The sequence below is a fragment of the Spea bombifrons genome, chromosome 11, assembly GCF_027358695.1.
Source record: "Spea bombifrons isolate aSpeBom1 chromosome 11, aSpeBom1.2.pri, whole genome shotgun sequence".
Lineage (NCBI taxonomy): Eukaryota > Metazoa > Chordata > Amphibia > Anura > Pelobatidae > Spea > Spea bombifrons.
In genome coordinates this window covers 2831516-2853967 of record NC_071097.1, presented here as the reverse complement: position 1 = coordinate 2853967, position 22452 = coordinate 2831516, and the positions used below count along the sequence as shown (strand labels likewise).

The 22452-nt window shown below is 44.9% G+C and overlaps 4 protein-coding genes and 1 non-coding gene across 5 annotated transcripts in view; 4 read left to right on the top strand and 1 right to left on the bottom strand.

Moving 5' to 3' along the window:
- The first annotated feature begins 100 nt into the window (after positions 1-100).
- Positions 101-22452, top strand: part of LOC128468811 (uncharacterized) — a 41482-nt gene continuing 19130 nt past the window's right edge. The window contains exons 1-4 of the mRNA XM_053450631.1: positions 101-137; positions 1070-1360; positions 1668-1791; positions 2096-2857. Of these exons, the coding sequence (XP_053306606.1) occupies positions 1304-1360; positions 1668-1791; positions 2096-2857 (943 nt within the window). The 5' untranslated portion in view covers positions 101-137; positions 1070-1303. The remainder of the gene's footprint in view (positions 138-1069; positions 1361-1667; positions 1792-2095; positions 2858-22452) is intronic.
- On the top strand, positions 2863-4370 carry LOC128469207 (gastrula zinc finger protein XlCGF17.1-like; the record flags this gene model as incomplete). The annotated part of the gene is made up of 1 exon (XM_053451034.1): positions 2863-4370. A coding segment is annotated over one exon (1062 nt), but the record flags the coding sequence as incomplete, so codon positions are not given.
- Positions 6637-9660, top strand: LOC128468807 (zinc finger protein OZF-like). The gene is made up of 2 exons (XM_053450627.1): positions 6637-6779; positions 7926-9660. Exon 2 carries the CDS (start codon positions 7964-7966, stop codon positions 9632-9634), a length of 1671 nt encoding a protein of 556 aa, XP_053306602.1. The 5' UTR covers positions 6637-6779; positions 7926-7963; the 3' UTR covers positions 9635-9660.
- TRNAT-CGU (transfer RNA threonine (anticodon CGU)) lies at positions 12665-12736 on the top strand. The gene has a single exon. It is a non-coding gene; the product is annotated as a tRNA-Thr (tRNA).
- On the bottom strand, positions 14273-22066 carry LOC128468829 (gastrula zinc finger protein XlCGF26.1-like). The gene is made up of 4 exons (XM_053450648.1): positions 21955-22066; positions 20169-20968; positions 15066-15163; positions 14273-15005 (listed from the first exon to the last, which is right to left on the bottom strand). Exons 2-4 carry the CDS (start codon positions 20926-20928, stop codon positions 14382-14384), a joined length of 1482 nt encoding a protein of 493 aa, XP_053306623.1. The 5' UTR covers positions 20929-20968; positions 21955-22066; the 3' UTR covers positions 14273-14381.

Sequence of the window (22452 nt, the reverse complement as noted above, 5' to 3'; positions counted from 1 at the left end):
GAGAACTCGTCGTCGTCGAACTACATTTCCCAGGGCCGCAGCGCGTAAAAGCGAGTGACGTCACATGTGTGCGACGGGGAAAAACCTGATGGGGGCGGGTCTTATTGTTATTCGGAGTTACCCAGGGCTTGGAGAAAGTAAGTGGGAGCCGAAGGGGCAGAACTGAGTTCCTGGGGGGTATGGAGTATGCTGGGGTCGGGGTGTTATGGACCTGCAGGGCTTGGAGGTAGTTATGGATGCCAGCGGAGGGTAACAATGGCGTTTATTAAAGCTGATAGCAGAAGGAAATGTAAGATGCTCTGGGGTTGGGTTGCAAAATGTTATACATGTTATGTATTATATGTTGTTATATATGATAAATGATGTGTGTATATATATATATATATATATATAACATTAATCATGTATAACATATCAGTTGTGTATGTTACATATTATACAGTGTTATACACAATAAATGTTATTATACATGCGTGTGTGTGTATATATATATTGTGTATGTTATAAATCATGTCAGTTGTGTATGATGTATGATATGTGTGTGTAATACGACATTTATCATATAAAACGAGTTATATATAATAATATATATTATATGATATATATAATATATATATTATATATCATATATATTTATAATATGTGTTATATATAGTGTTTAATGTACATTAGTATTGGACTGAGGTTGGGTTATACAATGACTGTAGTCTTGGGGTTAACATATTACATTTGGTAAAAATGATTCCTATTGGCTAATTAAAGTATAGTAGATTGCAAACTTTTGGGACAATCTGTTTCTGCTTCAGGTGCATATAGATATATATATAATACAAAATTGTCGCGTGACACGAAAGCAGGTGCTTATAAGTTGTTGCCATAGAAACAGAAATAAGCTTGGTATGAGATCTGCCAACGTTTGCTTCCTTTAACATGTTAAGTGGGACAGCACCTTTAGACGTGCCGCCCGGTCACCCCAGTTTAAGAGTAAAATAAAACCTTTGCGTGCTGGAGGCTGGGAACTGGTGATGAAATAATAAGCGTAATTACGTACATTTTATGTTCTCTGTAGGTTTCTGAACAGCCTGGATGAAGCTCCGTCGGTTATCTCGGTGCTTGCGCTTGGTGTTTGGATGCCGAGGTGGACTTTCTGTTCTTCCAGAACGTGTTTAGGTGTTATTTCAGGGGTCTGATGCCGGGTACTTTCCTCCATCAGCGCACACTTACCATGCCGCCCCTCGATGGGCCACGGGATTAAACGTTTTCACCGGACCGGGCGTCCCCGGTGAACGCCGAGCAGGTCGCGATGGCTCAAAGGGTCTTCAAGCCGACACCAGAGATGGTCCACCAGAAGTCTGGCTCTGTAAGGAAACCATTGATCATACCACGTTATTCTGACCGATAGTAAGCTGGTAGGGCGATAGTGATGGCCAATAGGTATCTAAACTGGCTTATAGGTGTAGCTTAGGCTGCCACAATTTACTCCGCTTCCTATTGGCCGGTAGCTTAATGCTCAAGGGGCTCATCCGTTGGCTACATTGTTCTCCATTATGGAGGCGAGGAGGCGTATGTTTGTTCTTAGGTGAAATAATGTTAGGGAGACGTAGATAGATAACCAATGAGGTGATTACGGGCCGGATTGCTGAAATTCTGAAGGTGCTTCTCTTTAGGAAGCAACGAAGCAAGAAGATGGCACGGTTTCTGATCGCGAGGAGCCCTGGGAGTGTGTGAAAAGAGAACGAGATTCTTACAGGGAAGTGAAAACTGAGCAATGCCCGGCCTCTAGTTCACTGGGTAAGAAAATATACCTTTTTGGATAGAAAGAAAATCCCCAGAAACTGAAGCATTTGAGCCAATTTTGTCCATACCCAATATTTGGAAAATGGTGAGAAGATGGAAAGTTCAGTCATTGAATAGCTTTATAAGAAAAAAATGATATGTATATCCGTATTAGTCTAAGATAAAACGTGAAATTGATACCTTTTTATGGGACCTCAGAGGTCTCTTGAAGCGCTCTACAAATGCGTAACCTTACATTTATCAATGTTTTAACTTATAAAGTGCTTTTTACCCAGACCACCCCCTTTCTTTCCAACAGAGAACCCCATCCTGTGTATGATTGTCGATGGGTGCCACAGCCCCGTCGTTCCACCTCGTTCGATAAAAGACGAGAAAAGAAACGACCTGAAGAGCATGAGCGCGCAAATCAAGGAGGAGAGCTTCTCTGCAGGAGAAGACCTGTCGGAAGGAAGGAACGTCTCGGACGGTATGACCACCGAAGGGGATTATATAGTCGTCCAGATTAAAGAGGAATCGGTGCCGCATGAAGGCGGCAGCTGTGCAGACGGCGACACGAGTTCATCAACCGATCGCCCGTGGCCAGGAACCGCATCTGGTTCTATCAAGCCAGAATCCTCAGAAGCTGACATCCACACAAGCACCGGGTATATATCTAGACGTATCAAGGAGGAAGCGGCCTGGTGTGATGAAGGACACCTCAAAGATGCCGGTATTGATGCAGCCGCGACAGATACCCGGAAGGGGGGCACGTCTGCTCTTCTTATTAAGGAAGAGTTGGCCTCCGATGTGGACTCCATCGTTTACACGGAGGTGCGACATGCATCTACTAATGTTAAGGAGGAATCGGTCTCGCATGAAGAAGACGACCTCTCAGACACCATTGTCTATACACTTGGAGGCGATACGGAGGCAGAATATATGTCTGCTTGTATTAAGGAGGAGGAGACGTCCGGCGAAGAAGACATGGAGTATGGGTCTAGCGGTGGTAGGTATCCCAGTAAACCGAGGACAAGTGATAATGTAGCGGTAAGACAAGGCAACGAGGAAGATGGGATGGCTGGTAATTCGGGTCACCGGACAGCGGGGGGCGCGTCCAGCTCTTCCGAGCTTCGACAAGCTTTCCCCAACGATAAGCCGGACTTGGGTAAACCCCAAAAAGCCCACAAGGGCAAGAACCTGCCCTGCTCGGTGTGTGGGAAGTGCTTCGCTAGCAGGTCGCACCTGCTTACGCATCAAAGGATCCACACGGGAGAGAAGCCCTTCTCGTGCCCTCAGTGCTTGAAATGCTTCATCGATAAGTCGAGTCTTAATAAGCATCTGAGGGTCCACACGGGGGAGAAGCCCTTCCCGTGTTCCTACTGCGGGAAGCACTTTTCCCACAAGTCGGACCTCGTGGTCCACGAGAGGCTCCACACGGGCGAGAAGCCTTATTCCTGCTCCGACTGCGGGAAATGCTTCATCGACAAGTCCAAGCTCCTGAAACACCAGAGGATCCACACGGGGGAGAGGCCCTTCGTCTGCCCCGAATGCGGGAAGTGCTTCACCGACAAGTCGGGTCTCGTCTACCACCAGAGGATCCACACGGGGGAGAAGCCGTTCTCGTGCTCTGACTGCGGGAAGTACTTTACCTGCAAGTCCAGCCTCGTTACCCATCAAAGGATCCACACGGGGGAAAAGCCCTTCTCGTGCGCCGAGTGCGGAAGGAGCTTCACCAGCAAATCCAACTTCGTGACCCATCAGAGGACCCACACGGGCGAGAAGCCGTTCTCGTGCTCCGAATGCGGGAAGTGCTTCACCGATAAGTCCAGCCTCATTATACATCAGCGGATCCACACGGGGGAGAAGCCGTTCGCGTGCCCCGAGTGCGGGAAGTGCTTCAACAGCAAATCCCAGTTCCTCATACATCACGGCCTTCATACCGGAGTGAAGCCGTTCACGTGTTCCGTGTGCGGGAAGTGTTTCAGCAGCAATTCGAACGCCCTCAAACATCAGAACATACACACGGGGGCGAAAACCTTCTCGTGTTCCGTCTGCGGCAACGCCTTCACTGCTAAATCGAGTCTCGTTAGACACCAAGCCATCCACCTGAAGAACAAATCCATCGATCACGGAAATGCAATCCGATGAGCAGCTTCTTAACCCGTAGGGCCGACAGATAAAAAATATCAAAAGGACTTTTTCATATACCTTTAAAATTTGACAATATGGCAAAATCCCGGAGAAAAAAAAAAAGTGAATTACCGTATTTGCTCGATTATATGCTCTGAAAAATACTCCTCGTCTTATATTCGAGGTCGTCTTCTAATCAGAGCTTAAATAGAGGTCTGACTACAAGATCCAGATCCCCCGCAGCGCTGCAGGGGACCTGGATCCTCCTCTCCGGCAGCCACGATGCTCGCAGACAACCTCCGCTGCTGCCCGGCACTTCCTCTGGGGCCTCTACGGCGGAGCGCCGGCGTGACCTTCAAGTGCTCCATCATAGAAGCCCCGATGGAGGTCCTTGGTAGCAGCAGAGGTTGTGTGTGTGCATCACGCAGACGTCCACCAGCTGCCCCTACTAGACACCAAGGAATCTGGAGTACGGGGGACAAGTCTAGGAATGCATTGGTAGGTTGGGGGGAGGGGCATATCAGGGGGGCAGATTGGCCAATGAGGGGATAAGGCATATCAGGGGGGCAGAGTGGTAAATAGGGGGGTATAAGGCGTATCTGGGGGGGGCAGAGTAGCAAGCCGTGGGGCAGATGTGCATAACTGGGGGCAGGTTGGCAAATGACAAAAAATGCATTTTTCTCAATCATAGTTTTTATTAAATATGAAAAAAATAGATTACATGAGAATATTTACCAGTAAAACTTTTTTCTTATAGGGTCGTCTTCAGGCTTTTTCTATTTTTCCTCAATATTCAAATTTTGGGAGGTCGTCTTATAATCGAGCAAATATGGTAAATAAATATTTAAGGTAAATAGAGTGATCCGTTAAAGAACAAAACATTTAAAAAACAATTATGAAAAGCAAAAATTATCACGTTTTAATGTATTACACTACAGATCTATGACGGTCCTTATCATTTTTGGTTTAAGCGTCAAATATTTTAATACAATTTTATAGTATTGATTTTATTCATTTTTTTTTTCTATTTTTTATTTTTTTTTTTTGTAATTTTTTTTTTATATAAATATTAGTACACTTAGTTTGAGCCAGACCACAATACCGGAACAGAATCACTCTGCTTCTTTGCTACTAATAATTTGCTGTGACACCTTCTCATCATAATCCCCCCTTTTTTTTTTTTGCAGTGACGTGAATATATAATAATACAAATATTCAACATAAAAATATGACAATAAAACATATTCAAATATTAAATATTATTGTTTTAATATTTTTTCCCTCTATTTATGAAAAACTTTATTTCTCTGTACTTTTTGGATTTTGTGTGATATCTTAACCTTTTTCTTACCAAGGTCATTTTTAGCATATGTGGGTTTAATTAAGATTTCCCCATTTTCAGTGTTTAATGAACCCAAATACATTATACAGAAACCATAAAAACACACAAACACCCAATGTGGCCATTGTGAATCCAGATCTTATGGCAATCTTGCCAACCGGCTACTATCAGCTGTGACACAGGTGTAATTATTGTGACTGCCTTGGCAAATTTGGGATTGTTGGCAGAGCTTTCCGAGTGCTGATTGGCCAGCAGATGGAGCAATCAGAGATCCTAGCAGGGTCTTGTGGACTTGGGAAATATGTCAGCTGGATGCCCCCTGCTGTCCATATCAACCATTCTGCCCTAATTTACTCTACTTACCAACATTGATGGGTGGAGCTGTGATGTCATATTCTACCTCTGACATCGTGGTGTATTTCCAGCACGGAGCATAGTTACTAATACGTGCATGCAGAGATGCTGGGACAGATGACTCCACTATAGTGATTGTAGCCCAGTAGCCTGTTCATTAGCCCACTTAAAAGGATTGTCCTTGGAGATTCAGCACTGTTGGCAGCTACTTCCCAACATTTAATATAATGATTCCCCAAATTAGGAAGGGGGGGGCAAGTGCCATATGCAATGGGGCACGAGGTGGTGGCGATGGATCTGTGATTGGTGTCTGTGCCATGACAGGTCAGCCATGTTTTCCAAGATGGGTCCATTGCGCATGCTTTTTGAGTTAAGACATTCTACCTACTGCAGGGGGCAGAGCGCAGGGCAACAACATCTATCCTGATTCCACCACTCTCTGATCCTTGGATCTCCCCAACAGGCCCAATGCATTCCTCCCAACTGCCCTGCTTTGTGTGCGATAGTCCTGCTTTTCTGGAAGTCTGAGGTTTTGCCCCTGTCTCGGGTATTTTACCCCAGTCTCAGGGTGAAGGGGCAGATTCTCAGGGTTTTTGCCCCAGTCTCTGGGTGAAGGGGCAGATTATCACGGTCATACAGTCTGCAGCCGACTACTTCCTATTCTCCCCCACGCTGTGATCATATATAAGACTCCCAATTGGTGCTTTTCCTCCCTGTATGTTATTTGTTGATATCTCTGCTTGAATGCAGGTTACTTAATTAGGTATATCTTTAAATAATGACTAGTCAAGGTTTCCACGGGGCCGGTATCAGAGCCATTTCGATAACACATATGGCGAATCTCCACAATTGGCTATTAAAGGGTTAATATTTCAGGGTCTGTTCATTAAGAAAGTATGCATGTGCATTTATTTCCGGCCAAGGGACCCTTTTACTCAGAAAATGTCCCTATTCAATTTCTGCAAAGGTAGCCATTTTCCTGGAGCCCAAACGGCAGCCATTTTCTTGGAGACCAAATCCTGTCATGTATTAAGTTGGCTCCAACAAAATGGCTCCTGTGCCAGACAAACAGAGGTAACCGTCTCTTGTGTTGTGAACCACAGCATGCGAGCAGAAGGCTGAACTGTCATCTCCTGTGGATTACTGAGGACTGAGGAGAGACCCAGAGAGCACAGGGGTAGGTATGGGATCATACCCCTCTGAGGGTCTAGTCTATAGGGTGATCTGGGTGCAGGATGAAATTACCTAGCGAAGGTGAGAGGGGCAGGTGATGTGTTCGAATCCCCATACCTTCTTTCCTGTCCTGAAGCTGCAGGGTGTGAGGGTATCACTGGGTTCTGCAGCCCCAATAATGTGTATATGAACACATACTTCCCATCAGTCCCGGATTTGGCACTACAGTCACAATTTCCACTGTTCCTCTTCTCCCGGGTAGCTGCCCAACCTTTGATCCTCCGATCTCCCCTGACCAGCCCAGAGAGGCCAATGGTAGACTATGGTGACTACATGTCCCAGGACAGTCCCTAAATAAAAGGAGCTGTCCCGTGTCTCCCGGCAATCCCTGTCATATAACAGAATGATGAAAATAATGGATCGTTCCATTGGTTGTTTCACCTTGTATAAACAAGAGGAGGATTTTTTGACACCATGGAGCACAAACATAGAAAAGAGATGCGGGTTGGCTAAGCTTTCAGAACCCCCTCTGAGTCTGACACTTATAATTGGATGGCTGGCCAGATCGGAGGTAGCTCTTCCAGTAGGCCAGTTCAGCCATGCTTACAAGTCTAAGCTTTCGTAACCTCAGAGTTTCCTCAGTCTTAAGATAGAACCTCTAAGGTCCTAAAAACTGGTGACTTGTGTTGGCCCACTGAAATATATCAGCTGTGACACCAGTAGGGAGAGTCTGTTGTGAAAAAAAATATGGTGGCCCCCACCTTGGCGAAAGTAGGTCCCTCCTGTGTAAGCGTGACCTCATAACTAGAATTGGGCAAAAAGTTATAATTTCTATGAGTGTCAGTTATCAAGGAAAAAGCGCAATTTGCCCTCTTTTCCCCGGTCACCCTGCTGAAACAAAGAGGCCTTCTAAAACGGATGGCAACTGTCAGTCCCAATCACTGACACATAAAAGGTCACATGACATCAACCAGCTCTGGTTGTCAACAACAATGGTGTCTATAGGGCCAATAGGTACAGCTGAACACTAGAATTTATGTTATCAAAGGATAAGAAAAGGAATCCAATGCCCTTCCTTCCCTTTACATCCAACAGATGTCACTATGAACGATGGTAAAAATTAATTCCAAATTCATGTTTTCTTTCTCAGATATCGTATCTAAAGAGACAAGTGACGGTAAAAAAAATATGGAGGAAGAAGAATATCCCTCAGGTGCTGTACACGGGAAACATATACATTCAGAATTTCCAAGTAACTTTGGAAAGGAGGAGTTGGCCTCCTCTAAACATCGTGAAGACATTCACGCACCTTCAGAACATCAGATTAAGGAGGAATCTGTCTCCAATGAAGATGGAAACCTCATCCACCACGACACTTATTCAGCCGTGGAAAATCCGCCTGTTTGTATTAAGGTGGAATCAGCCTCACCCGATGAAGAAGATGTCGCAGATCTCCACGGTTACTCACCACCAGAATACACGACTGTTGTTGTGAAAGAGGAATCCGATGGAATGGAAGCCCAAATGGAATGCATAGCCGTTCAAATCAAAGACGACTCGGATGGGGGTGGCAATCACGCAGGAGATAACATTCCCACGGAACGCGAAGGAAAAGGATACACGCGTGTTAAGAAGGATGAAGTCTTGTCTGAGGAAGAACCTTTTGCAAGAGCTACACCAAGAAGCCACGTCTACGGAGGCAATAATTTTGATCCTCATAATGAAAGCATGGTAAAGAAAGGTAAAAATGAGAGAATTGGGTGTTTTTTAGTAAAGTGTAGCGAGTGTGATGAGGTTTTTCGTTCTAAAGCCTCTTATGCGTCTCACAAGAAGGCACATGGCCCAGGGAAGATGTTCAGCTGCACCGAGTGTCAAAAAAGTTTCTCCAGTAACTCCATCCTCCTCAGACACCAAGCAACCCACAAAGGAGAAAGGCTGTCTTGTTCGGAATGCGGCAAAAACTTCACGTATAAATCGAGTCTCGTCTACCATCAGAAGAGTCACGCGTTAAAGAACCAGTTCCTGTGTTCCGCTTGCGGAAAGAGCTTCAGCGACAAGTCAAGTCTCGTCTACCACGAGAGAATTCATACCGAGGCCAAGCAGCACTCGTGCTCCGACTGCGGGAAAGTCTTTCCAGATAACGTCTACCTCATGAGGCATCAGAAGAGTCACACGGGAGAGAAACCCTACTCGTGCTCCGATTGTGGCAAATCGTTTACGAGCAACACCAACCTCATCACCCATCGGAGGGTCCACACGCAAGAAAGGCCCTTTCCGTGCCCCGAGTGCGGGAAGCGTTTCTCGTGCAGCTCGCATCTGGCCCGCCATCAGAGAGGTCACACGGGGGAGAAGCCGTTCTCGTGTTCCGAATGCGGGAAACGTTTCGTCAGTAACACCAACCTTATCACGCACCGTAGGATCCATACGCAGGAGAAGCCGTTCGCTTGTTCCGTCTGCGGGAAGAGCTTCAACAACAGATCCAATTTCGCCAAACACCAGAGGAGCCACACGGGGGAGAAACCCTTTTCGTGTTCGGCCTGCGGTAAAAGTTTCACCGATAAGTCCAGCCTCATCACCCACGAGAGGATCCATACCGGAGAGAAGCCGTTCTCGTGTCCCGAGTGCGGGAAACGTTTTGCCCGCAGCTCGTCGTACATCAAACATCAGAGGATTCACACGGGGGAGAAGCCGTTCTCCTGTTCGGCGTGCGGAAAACGCTTCATCGATAAATCCAATCTCGTTACCCATCTCCAGAGCCACACAGGAGAGAAGCCGTACTCCTGCTCCGAGTGCGGGAAGTGTTTCACTGTTAAATCCACTCTTGTCAGGCATCAGTTGGTCCACGCCGGGGAGAAATAAATTTCCATCCATTCATTTTGAAAAAACTTTGATCGCGGGAATAAATTTAACCCCTTGAGGACAATTGGTGGTCCCTAAACCCATTGAAAACAATGCATTTTGAGCCCATACATGTACGGGTTTTGTCATTAAGGGGTTAAGGAATTTTAGGGATTTTTTTGCTTTACTGATACAAAATTTAAAAACAATGAATTATCACATGATACTAATACATGTAATAAAACCCGTCTGTGCTGAAGGGTGAAGTGCATAACTAATTATTAAACTTTTGGGGGTCCATGAGAGAGACCAGAAGAGGATGTCAAAGCAGAAAGGTGGTCAAAGAACTGTGAGGTAGGGCCTGGAGGGCGATATATGAAGAGAGAGTGGAGAGAAAAGACGGATTGTGTGAACAGAATGAGAGGGAGAGAGGGCTTGGAATATTCTGGAAGGTGCAGTGAGGTGAGAGAAGGAATGGGGAGTGATGGGTAATAAAGGCATCCAAAGATTTGGCGCCCTCTACTGGCATGATTAAATAGATCAGGTGATTAACTGTCTATGTATTAGAATCACACAGGGACGGGTGGGAGAGGGGCAGTTACGTATACACATCTATAAGTGACCTCCCGTTATATAGAAAATACTATTATACATGTACACAACTATAAGTGACCTCCCGCTATATATATATATATATAAAATACTATTATACGTATACACATCTATAAGTAACCTACCGCTATATATAAAATACTATTATAAGTATACACATCTATAAGTAACCTACCGCTATATATATAAAATACTATTATAAGTATACACATCTATAAGTAACCTCCCGTTATATAGAAAATACTATTATACATGTACACAACTATAAGTGACCTCCCGCTATATATATATATATATAAAATACTATTATACGTATACACATCTATAAGTAACCTACCGCTATATATAAAATACTATTATAAGTATACACATCTATAAGTAACCTACCGCTATATATATAAAATACTATTATAAGTATACACATCTATAAGTAACCTCCCGCTATATATATATATATAAAATACTATTATACGTATACACATCTATAAGTAACCTACCGCTATATATAAAATACTATTATAAGTATACACATCTATAAGTAACCTCCCGCTATATATATATATATATATAAAATACTATTATACGTATACACATCTATAAGTAACCTACCGCTATATATATATATATAAAATACTATTATACGTATACACATCTATAAGTAACCTCCCGCTATATATATATATATAAAAAATACTATTATACGTATACACATCTATAAGTAACCTACCGCTATATATATAAAATACTATTATAAGTATACACATCTATAAGTAACCTCCCGCTATATATATAAAATACTATTATACGTATACACATCTATATGTAACCTACCGCTATATATAGAAAATACTATTATAAGTATACACATCTATAAGTAACTTCCCGCTATATATATATAAAATACTATTATACGTATACACATCTATAAGTGACCTCCCGCTATATAGAAAATACTATTATACGTATACACATCTATAAGCGACCTCCTGCTATATATATAAAATACTATTATACGTATACACATCTGTAAGCGACCTCCCGCTATATATATAAAATACTATTATACGTATACACATCTATAAGTGACCTCCCGCTATATATATATATATAAAATACTATTATACGTATACACATCTATAAGTGACCTCCCGCTATATATATATATAAAATACTATTATACGTATACACATCTATAAGTGACCTCCCGCTATATGTATATATATGAAGTATTATACGTATACACATCTATAAGTAACCTACCGCTATATATAGAAAATACTATTATACGTATACACATCTATAAGTGACCTCCCGCTATATGTATAAAATACTATTATACGTATACACATCTATAAGTGACCTCCCACTATATAGAAAATACTATTATACGTATACATATCTATAAGCGACCTCCCGCTATATATAGAAAATACTATTATACATGTACACATCTATAAGTGACCTCCCGCTATATATATATAAAATACTATTATACGTATACACATCTATTAGTGACCTCCCGTTATATATATATAAAATACTATTATACGTATACACATCTATAAGTGACCTCCTGCTATATATATATAAAATACTATTATACGTATACACCTCTATAAGGGACCTCCCACTATATATATAAAATACTATTATACGTATACACATCTATAAGTGACCTCCTGCTATATATATATAAAATACTATTATACGTATACACATCTATAAGGGACCTCCCGTTATATATATATAAAATACTATTATACGTATACACATCTATAAGTGACCTCCTGCTATATATATATAAAATACTATTATACGTATACACCTCTATAAGTGACCTCCCGCTATATATAAAATACTATTATACGTATACACATCTATAAGTGACCTCCCGCTATATATATATATAATACTATTATACATATACACATCTATAAGTGACCTCCCACTATATATATATAAAATACTATTATACGTATACACATCTATAAGTGACCTCCTGCTATATATATATAAAATACTATTATACGTATACACCTCTATAAGTGACCTCCCGCTATATATAAAATACTATTATACGTATACACATCTATAAGTGACCTCCCGCTATATATATATAAAATACTATTATACATGTACACATCTATAAGTGACCTCCCGCTATATATATATATAAAATACTATTATACGTATACACATCTATAAGTGACCTCCTGCTATATATATATAAAATACTATTATACGTATACACCTCTATAAGTGACCTCCCACTATATATAGAAAACAACCTGGAGCTGGATGTATAGTCTGCTGTCCGTAAAAACTCGTATACGGAGATCATACACGGAAATAAAATCTGTATCGGTTTACGGTATATCAATGGTGGTCGAAAGCCCAATCGCTTTGAGAAGAAGACTCTCTCAGGCAAGTTCTCCAGTCGGCGCGGTGGCCAAGTGGTAAGGCGTCGGTCTCGTAAACCGAAGATCACGGGTTCGATCCCCGTCCGTGCCTTTCATTTTTAGAGCAGCCTCCTGGCAGAAGTGGTAGAGGGTAATACAGTGAGGGTATTAAACACGCATGGGATAGACATACGGCTCCTGAATCTAAGACGAGACCAACAACCGATTAAGGTTTGAGTCTTTACAGCAGGAGAAACGGGGGCCGAATGGGGGGCCGATCCGATGGTAAATTCTAGACGCAGGAAAAATTTGGATGGCCAATTTGTTTATTATAAAAAAAATTAGAATTTACTAAATATCATAATGTCATATATATATATATATACATACACATAATATATAGAATGTATATGGAATATTCTATATTTATTTATTTTAATTAATTTATTATTTAAATAAAAAAGAAATCCAATTTCGGCGACAAGAAGTATTTTATTCTGAAGGATTTTATTTTGTTGCTTTTATTCACCCGGTTAGCAGAGTTCACTTAAAAATAAAGTAAAATGCATAGATTACAAAAAAAAAAAACCATACTCCTTACAGTATGCGAACACGTGACATCATAGCAGACTTAGGGAAGGTCATCTCACAAGATAAAGACCAACTGTGGCAAGAAGGGGTGGTAGATAAGTGGAACAGCCTCCCAGCAGAGGTGGCAGCAGACTTTCAGAACCAAATGGAGAGTTGGCAGGAGAGCTAGTGGGAGCGTTAGGTTTCAGCTTCTTCGCTTAGCTATTTATATTGAGGGTCCGACCCCAGCGAACTTCTCCTGCAGGACAAGGATTCTCCTGGATAATGTATAGTTAAATCGGCGAGAGGTCTCCTTTCACGTGGAATTATACATTATACAGGGCCAGCTCGGCCAGTCTTGTCGGAGAACGGAAACCAATGCTCTCTCTTTAGTGAATAAACCCATAGGAGATAATGTTGCCCGCACCTTTGGTGTGAAACCTGACTGTATCGGTGTATAAGCAACCATTTTGAGGGTAACAGATGTTTCCAGGGCAGGGCTGGCACCTTCTGGCCCGGCAGGGTAAGTAAAGCCAAGTGGGCCCCATTGGCACCTTGCACCCCCCCCAATAAGCAGTGGCACACATATGTACAAACACTCATGCTTACACACATGCTTACACATACTCTTACCGATACTTGCCAACACACACACACTCATGCTTACACACTGCTTCTCATACACATCTACGTTAACACTCAACTTACTGGTCGGACCAGCACTTTGTGGACAATTTTATGGGTTGGCACTTCTGGGTTGCAGGGGTCCTTTGTGTGACTTATTTGCCACTGCTTGTCTCTTTTTGTCCTTCTAAGCGGGAATGTAGAGGTGGAACTAGAGAAAGCCTTTGTTTGGGGGCAGGCGGTAAGATTTGCAGAGCGTTAAATGGGTGCAGACCACACAGGGGGGATTTAATAATCTACGAGGTTGTCAGCTTCCTCATGTGCCACAGTGTTAGCGTGAGTGTGTGTGTGGTGGAACATTGAGTGGGCCAGGGTCCAATCCCTGAGCTCCGTGGGACGTTCCCGGGTTCAGTATTGCACCGTCATGACAAATAACCCATGACAGAGCTGGAGGGAATAAAATGCGTAACATTGCTTTTATCTGCTATACATTTCATCAACGGCTGAAGCCCAAATGTTTAAACGGCCCGAGCTTGGCAGTGTCCTCGGAAACACGGCGGCGTTTAGGACAAGGAGCCCGAATGGTCCTGCGCGTGGATCTTCTGGTGCTTGATCAGACTGGACTTTTTGGTGAAAGACTGCAGGCACGCGGCGCACGCGAACGGCTTCTCCCCCGTGTGAATCCTGCGGTGCGAGACGAGATTCGACTGGTTGCTGAAGCACTTCCCGCACTCGGAGCAGGCGAAGGGCTTCTCGCCCGTGTGAGTCCTCTGGTGCTTAACAAGTATGGAATTGTAGCTGAAACACTTCCCGCACTCGGCACACGCGAACGGCCTTTCCCCGGTGTGGACTCGGAGGTGCGTCACGAGGTTGGATTTGATGGCGAAACGCTTGCCGCAGTCGGAGCACGAATAGGGTTTCTCCCCCGTGTGGCGCCTGCAATGTCTGATGAGACTCGAGTAGGCGTTAAACTGATCCCCGCAATGGGAACACGAGAAGGGCTTCTCTCCCGTGTGAGTCCTCTCGTGCAGATCAAGGCTCGAGTTGCTAGAAAACCGCTTGCCGCAGAAGGAACACGAGAAGGGCTTGTTTCCCGTGTGGGTCTGCTGATGTCTAAGGAGGTGACCCACCCTGCTGAAGCATTTCCCGCACGCGGCACACAGGAACGGCCTTTCTCCCGTGCGGACCTGCGGACCGGCTACGAGATTCGACTTGCCGGTAAAACATTTCCCTCCTTCGGCGTGGACGCTCTGATGTCGGACGAGCGTCGGGTAGTCAACGAAGCCCTTCCCGCATGAGGAGCACAGGAAGGGCTTTCCGTCCGTGTGATGTTTCCTGTGTTGGACCAGGTTTCCCCGGCTGCTGAAGCACCGGCCACACTCGGAACATATAAAGGAGTTCTCGCTCGCGTGAGTCAACATGTGCGCGGCGAGCTCTGACCTACTCCTAAAGCACTTCCCACAACTAGAACAGGAACATGGTTTCTTCCCGGTGGAGACGCTGTGGGGGTAAAGCTCTGAGTTACGAGCAGACTCTCTTCCCCACTCAGAAGGAGTCAGCTTGTTCCTTTGGCAAGCAGCTGGATATTTAACGGGATCCAAGTTCCCAGCGAGGCAAGCCCCACTCTGGTGAGTGGAAGTTCCCTCGTTGCTTTGAACCGACACTGTCTCTCCTGTAAAAGAATGAATGACGATGATATTAGGGTCTTCTTCTTCATACAGTTCCTCTCCCCAGCTCCTCGGAGAAGGACCGTCTGCCTGGCTTGGTTCATCAACATTTGGGAATTTGTCTCCAGCGTTAGGTTCAACGTCGCCGCCGGGGCCCTGAAATGCAGCATTTTCCGTCGTGGATTCACCTAATGGAAAGAAGCACATGGCTGCTTGAGTGATGTTTACAGAAAATGTCAACTTCGACATCCTAGTTATTGGTTCGTATTGAAAAAGGAGAACTCTAAAAGTCTATTTAGTGGGAACTGGTCTTGCCATACGTTCCTTCATGGCTGAGGACACTTTTTTGCTACTACATATGACTCACAGATGGCATAAGAAGAGCGGGGGTCTCCAAACAGTTTGAAGACTACACACTGTGATCAGTAAGCACGGCTCCATAGACTTGCATTGCTGATCACGTGCGATCAGCCAGCAGGGGGAGGAGTAATCAAATACACCAACTGGGTCTCTCCAGTCATCAGTGACACTTACCGAAAGGGAACGCCCGATCGTATGATCGGGCATTTCTCATGTAACGGGACACAGGTGCTCGCGCCGTTAAACACAATCAGTCTGCATGAAGCCAGCGATACTGGTTTCTGCTGACAGGGGGAGGCCAGGCTGTTAATAGACCCTGATCTCTTGCGCAATAAAGTCGGGGCATACTGGTACTTCCTAATGGGCATCTTGCCACATCTTTTTAGGACGTAACAAATGCTCTCAAACTCCATGAAATCAGAAGCGCTTCGGCCTCCTCTTACCCAGTAAGCTGGGGGGCTGGTGGTTCTCATTGGTCATTTCGTCCCGGTAAAGATCCTCGTGCTCTTCCAAGTATTCCCACTCCTCCACGGAGAAATAGAGAGCGACATCCTCAAACCTTAAGAGAACCTGAAACAAGCAGCGGTACAGCCATCACACAAGGAGCCCTCGGGCGTGCCGCACAATGCCCCGTTCCGGCGGCTCTCACCTCTCCAGTAAGCAGCTGATTGATCTTCTTGGTCAGTTCCAGAATCTTCAGGTCATTGTTCCTGGGGTGTATCAATGAGCGAGGCGAGGACGCCGCGCTTGGACTCTGGGGACTCCGGCATCCTGAGGATCCATGGGGGCTGCCGCCGTACGCGATACACCCACCAGACTTCTTCACGACATTAAAGGCCTATACATGAAGACGGGAAGACACAGAAGTGAAGCGACCTACGGGAGCATGGAAGGTACCAGAGCTGGACAAATGCCCAGATCCACAACACAACCCCCTTGATCTCGAGGCATACTTTAGGGCCACCAGTCATGAACTCTGAGAAGACCACCCAGCTCGGGTCTGTTATTAAAATATCAAACCTTTCATGATTGCACCTGGGGGGCAAAACCTTCAAGGGATGGAAAGGTGCAGATTAGAGGGACAGTCTAATGTCCCCGCCACCCTCTCTATGGAGAGCTGCGTATTAAAGTACTCTGTGAGCAACATTAACCCTCTGCGAGTAATTTAATAATCATTCATCCAAAATAATAATCATTTAAAATATTAAATTCGGTGTTTCTTTACGATCTGAAACTTCCTGACGCTGATTGGCTGCTTAAGCTGTCAATCAGCGGCAGGAAAGCGCTCCCATTGAAATGATCGGGAAGACTAATCAGAGCACGGCAGGCAGAGCCAATGCTGGAGCTGACAGGAGGAGAGTGCATCACGTGGCAGGGCACCTCCAGGGCATTTAACTGGGGGGGGGGATACATTTAGGGGGGGGCATTTAAAGGGACGCTTTAAAGTGCAGATGATGGCTAGAGCGTCCCTTTAAAGTGAGGAATGAGTGCCTCACCTCCCCGATGAGCAGATACACCATCTCCAGAGTAAGATCCAAGACCACGCTGGTGTCCTCGTCCATTCGCACAGAGCCCACGGGGCCCCTGCGGCCGGGAGTCTCCATGGACGTCCACCTACAAGTCAAGAGGGATCGATTATGACTCCCAAGAAACCCAAGCTGCAGAGCCTCTCACCTCCTGTATCGATTACTGGTACTGGCTCTGCAGAGCATCACACCTCCTCTATCAATTACTGGTACTGGCTCTGCAGAGCATCTCACCTCCTCTATCAATTACTGGTACTGGCTATGCAGAGCATCCCACCTCCTGTATCAATTACTGGTACTGGCTCTGCAGAGCCTCTCACCTCCTGTATCAATTACTGGCACTGGCTCTGCAGAACATCTCACCTCCTCTATCAATTACTGGTACTGGCTCTGCAGAGCATCTCACCTCCTCTATCAATTACTGGTACTGGCTCTGCAGAGCATCTCACCTCCTCTATCAATTACTGGTACTGGCTCTGCAGAGCATCTCGCCTCCTCTATCAATTACTGGTACCGGCTCTGCAGAGAATCTCACCTCCTCTATCAATTACTGGTACCGGCTCTGCGGAGCATCTCACCTCCTCTATCGATTACTGGTACTGGCTCTGCAGACCATCTCACCTCCTCTATCAATTACTGGTACTGGCTCTACAGAGCATCACACCTCCTCTATCAATTACTGATGCCGGCTCTGCGGACTATTACATCAACCCCTTATATGTCTGCAGAGCATCTCATCAGGATACATTTAGGATGTTAATTAATGAACCTCTATTATTATTATTATTATTATTATTATAACCACAAGTAAGAAAACTCCGTTTTTATTAATAATTCCACTCCTAGCAGCAGGAAATCTCACCTACTCCCTCTTACGGGGTTCAGCACTTCCTCCGGGGGAGCCTTCTCCCCGGTATTTACTTCTCCCGGTCACGTGGCTATAACAGCTGCGTAAACTTCCGGGTTCCCCGAGGAGCACCGGATGTGGCATTAGCATCCGCCAGCACGTGCGAAATGTAATTCTACGCACTTACTTTCCTTCCTACAGGGTAACTAAAACTGCGCGTGCGCTGGCATCCTTGGTCGCCCTGTGTTACCATAGAGATAAAGGTACGATGACATATATTGAAAAGACGCATGCGTAGGAATCCTCGACCGCCCTGTTGTTACCATAGAGAAGAAGGAATAAAGTCTTGTATTGAAAAGACGCATGCGTAGGAATCCTTGCTACAAAGAAAGCAGTGCATCGTGAATGGCGCATGCGCAAGAACCATGCGGCAGAACAGACGAACTAAAGCAGCCACCGCCGCCATGATTATTTAGGGCAATCTTGCCATTAGTTCTATACATCATTATTAATGAACCCTCGTCATTTAGTGACGTCTAAGTCTATTTCTGGGAATTAATTTAGGTCTTTTCCACGGATCTCACAGGCCTCACCGTGTAAAACGGTACATTTTCCCTTCTATCTAATCTTCTTGAAATTATACCCAGATTTGATAGATAGCAGCTGATTTCCAGTTATGATATCAGATACTTGCCAGCTGTCCCCGTTCAGGAAGCACAGTCCCTCCTTTCTAGGAGCTCGGCCCGTTTGAACACGATCTAGGGCACCGCGTTGTAGAAAAGGACACAAAGACCCACAATAGGCAGAAAAACAAAGTTTTATTGGACACGACTCGCATATCGTACGATTCCTCTTCCTATCCAATCACAGCCCTCGAACCGCATCATGTGCTATTTAATAGCAAAATCTCATTTTATTCTTACAATCGAGTTACGCAATCTGTACATTTTATAACGGATTCAGCTTAAACTTCACCAAAAAAACCTCCCCGATAAGCTTAGCGCTGAATTGGTTTTTATCTCCCTTTGTCTGCCGACCTGGAGGCGACGTCGCTGTCAGTCATGTGACATTTTGGGTGACTTTCCCGGCTCAATCACCACACTGAGCTGATGCTTTATGGCGATGCTAATGAAGTCCGTTCCTCCATAGACTATCATTAGCGAAGAGTCCGGCTGGTTAAGACTGAGCCATTCTATTGTCACCCACAAGCAGCATGATAAGGATTCAGGGAATTTGTCCGTTCCTCCATAGACTTTCATTAGTCAGAGAGTCCTGCTGGGTGATTAAGACTGAGCCATTCTATTGTTCCCCACAGGCAATCTGATAAGCAGTCGGGGCGTTTAGTAGATCGGGGCTCAGACAACAGAGCGAGAATCATACAAATGGCTGATATGCAGCTGCCCGAAAACTATTATTATGGGGCAAAAACTACAACTGGTTAAAAAAAACAAAACAAAAAAAAAACAAAACTTTACCAATAATTTTTTATCTGATACTAGCAATATAAAAAAAAGGGGGGGGGGGGTTGCCCAATCAGAACCATTAAAAAATAATAATAATAATAATAAAAAAAAAGCTTTTTATTACTTTGGAGAGACACTCCAAAGTAATAAAAAAAAATATATTTTTTATTATTTGTTTTAATTAAAAAAAAAGGTATATAATCAAGTAAGGAGCCATTTTTTTACTTTTTTTTTTTTTACAAATTAACCTGAATTATTAAAAAACACGTTAAAATACAATTAAAATGAATTCAAAAATAATTTGCGGCAGCGGAACGTTAATATTTGTATATCTTGCTATTGGATGTATTTTTTTCTGGGGGGGAGGGGCTAAATATCCCCTCCGGTTAAACACCTGACCAGTAATAAGTCCTCCAAGGTCTCTTCGCCGTCCTCCCGGTGACCTAATCGGCGGGTTTGACCCTCGCGTGGATCTTGTGATGCGTCTGGAGGTGGTGTTTCTGGGAGAAGCCTTTGCCGCACTCGGAGCAGACGAAGGGCCGCTCCCCGGTGTGAGTCCGCTCGTGCATGCCGAGGCTCGACTTCTTGGTGAAGCACTTGCCGCAGGCGGCGCACTTGTACGGCTTTTGGCCGCTGTGCGTTCTCTCGTGGACGACGAGGTCAGACTTGCGGGCGAAGTACTTGTCGCACTCGGGGCACTGGAAGGGCTTCTCCCCCGTGTGGATGCGGCTGTGCGAGAGGAGTTTCTGATTGCGGGTGAAGCACTTGCCGCACTTGGGGCACTCGAAGGGCTTCTCGCCGGTGTGGATCCTCTTGTGGACGATGAGATAGGACTTGGTGGTGAAGCACTTCCCGCATTCGAAGCAGGCGTAGAGCTTCTCCCCCTTGTGGAACTTCTCGTGCGTGCTCCGGTTCGACTTGGAGGTGAAGCACTTGCCGCACTCGGCGCACGCGAAGGGCTTCTCGCCCGTGTGGATCCGCTCGTGGATCACCAGGTAGGCCTTTTTGGCGAAACACTTGCCGCACTCGCTACACGAGTACGGCTTCTTTGTCACCCGGGGCTTCGGGGGTTTGGGGGGCGGCGGATCGCCGGTCAAATACTTCCCGCTTTCAGAGCAGATTAACAGGGGGCCTTCCTCTTGGAAGGACGCCACGTCCACCTCGATCCCTTCTCTGGGAGGCGACTCGTAGGGCTCCTCGAGACTTCCTTCTTCGTGCGGGTCTGGATTCCCATCCATAACCTCCATGGGTTCTTCAGAGCTTTAGGGAAGGGACTCCCAAAACCATCTGTGGGAAGACATTATGTTACAACGCAAGCCAACAGAAGAACTCAAGACCAAAGTCATCCTTGAACCGAAGAACTATTGGAGGACGATCTTGATCTCCTAGATACAAGAAGCCGCTCTTAAGCTCTAATAAACTGCAGTTGGCTTAAGCCCAACGCTTCTGCTCTACCCCTGGTTCCTCAAGCGAACATTACGAGCTGAAGCCGGATCGAGACCCCCCCAAACCTTGACTTCATCTAAAAGGAACCACAGGGTTCTAGACAAGATCACCTTGGTCCTCAAGGTTCCATCTAACCCTCCGATCCTCTAGTTTTACTCTTCTTCCAACATTTTCCCATCCTTTAAACTCTTTCATTTGACCTATTCCTCCCCGCCACACTTCCTATATGAAGCTGGGATGATGAGAATTGCAGTCCAACTTGCGACACGCAAGTACACGGTGCCCCCGCTGCCCCTGAGGCGCTTTACATATTAACCCTTTAATGGGCTATCATGCAGATTCCAGAGCGACCCATCCAATGAGCTACCCAAGCGGCTCCAATACTGGTCGCCGTGGAAACACTGACTTGTCATTATTGAAAGACACGAACTTCATTTAGTCACCTGCATTCAAGCAGAGATATCAACAGTAGGAAAAGCACCAATCGGGAGTCTTCGCTACCATCAGATTAACTGTGTGGTCCTGAGAATCTGCCCCTTCACCTCGAGACTGGGGCAACCCCCCCCCCCCCGAGAGTTGCCATGGTGATAATGGCATGCATTATGATATTAGCATTAGCCACCAGGAGATACGTTGTACTGATATATATTGGCTGAGTTTTATCCTCTGCATGAAAAAGGGCAATAAATATCATTAATATGAATAAAACCACTAGTGATACCCGAAACCAGGCAACCAATCACAGCGCAAAGAAAAGCCCGTCAATTTTCTCATAATTACGGTTACTATAGTTACCAACATGGCGCGTGGATTAACGATATACATACCGGTATACGGCTCAGCACCGACTACAATAAACGAATGATTCAGCAGTGATCAAACTGAATCGAGCCGGAAGTAAGTCCATAACCGGAAGTTTCCAGCCGGAAATCATGGCTTGCGGCTCACTTGCGTGTCAAGGGCGCCCTCAGCCAAATGCTGCGCGTTGGGACGTCGTTGCGCGCGGGATGCTGGGAGATGTAGTCCCGCGTACCGTTAGGCGCTCGGAAAGGCGGATTCGTTAAACGGTCGATTTTGCTCTGATGGAAAATATCTCTGAGGAAGTATATGACACTCTATGTGTATGCCTCAGAGTTTTGTAGTTTTAAATAAAGTTTAGGATTTTTTTATTTTACTTTATTTGTATGTCTCAGAGTTTTGTAGTTTTAAATAAAGTTTAGGATTGTTTTTTACTTTATTTGTATGTCTCAGAGTTTTGTAGTTTTAAATAACGTTCAGGATCTTTTTTTTTAAACAATGTGCACTAGAGGTGGCTGGTGGCAATG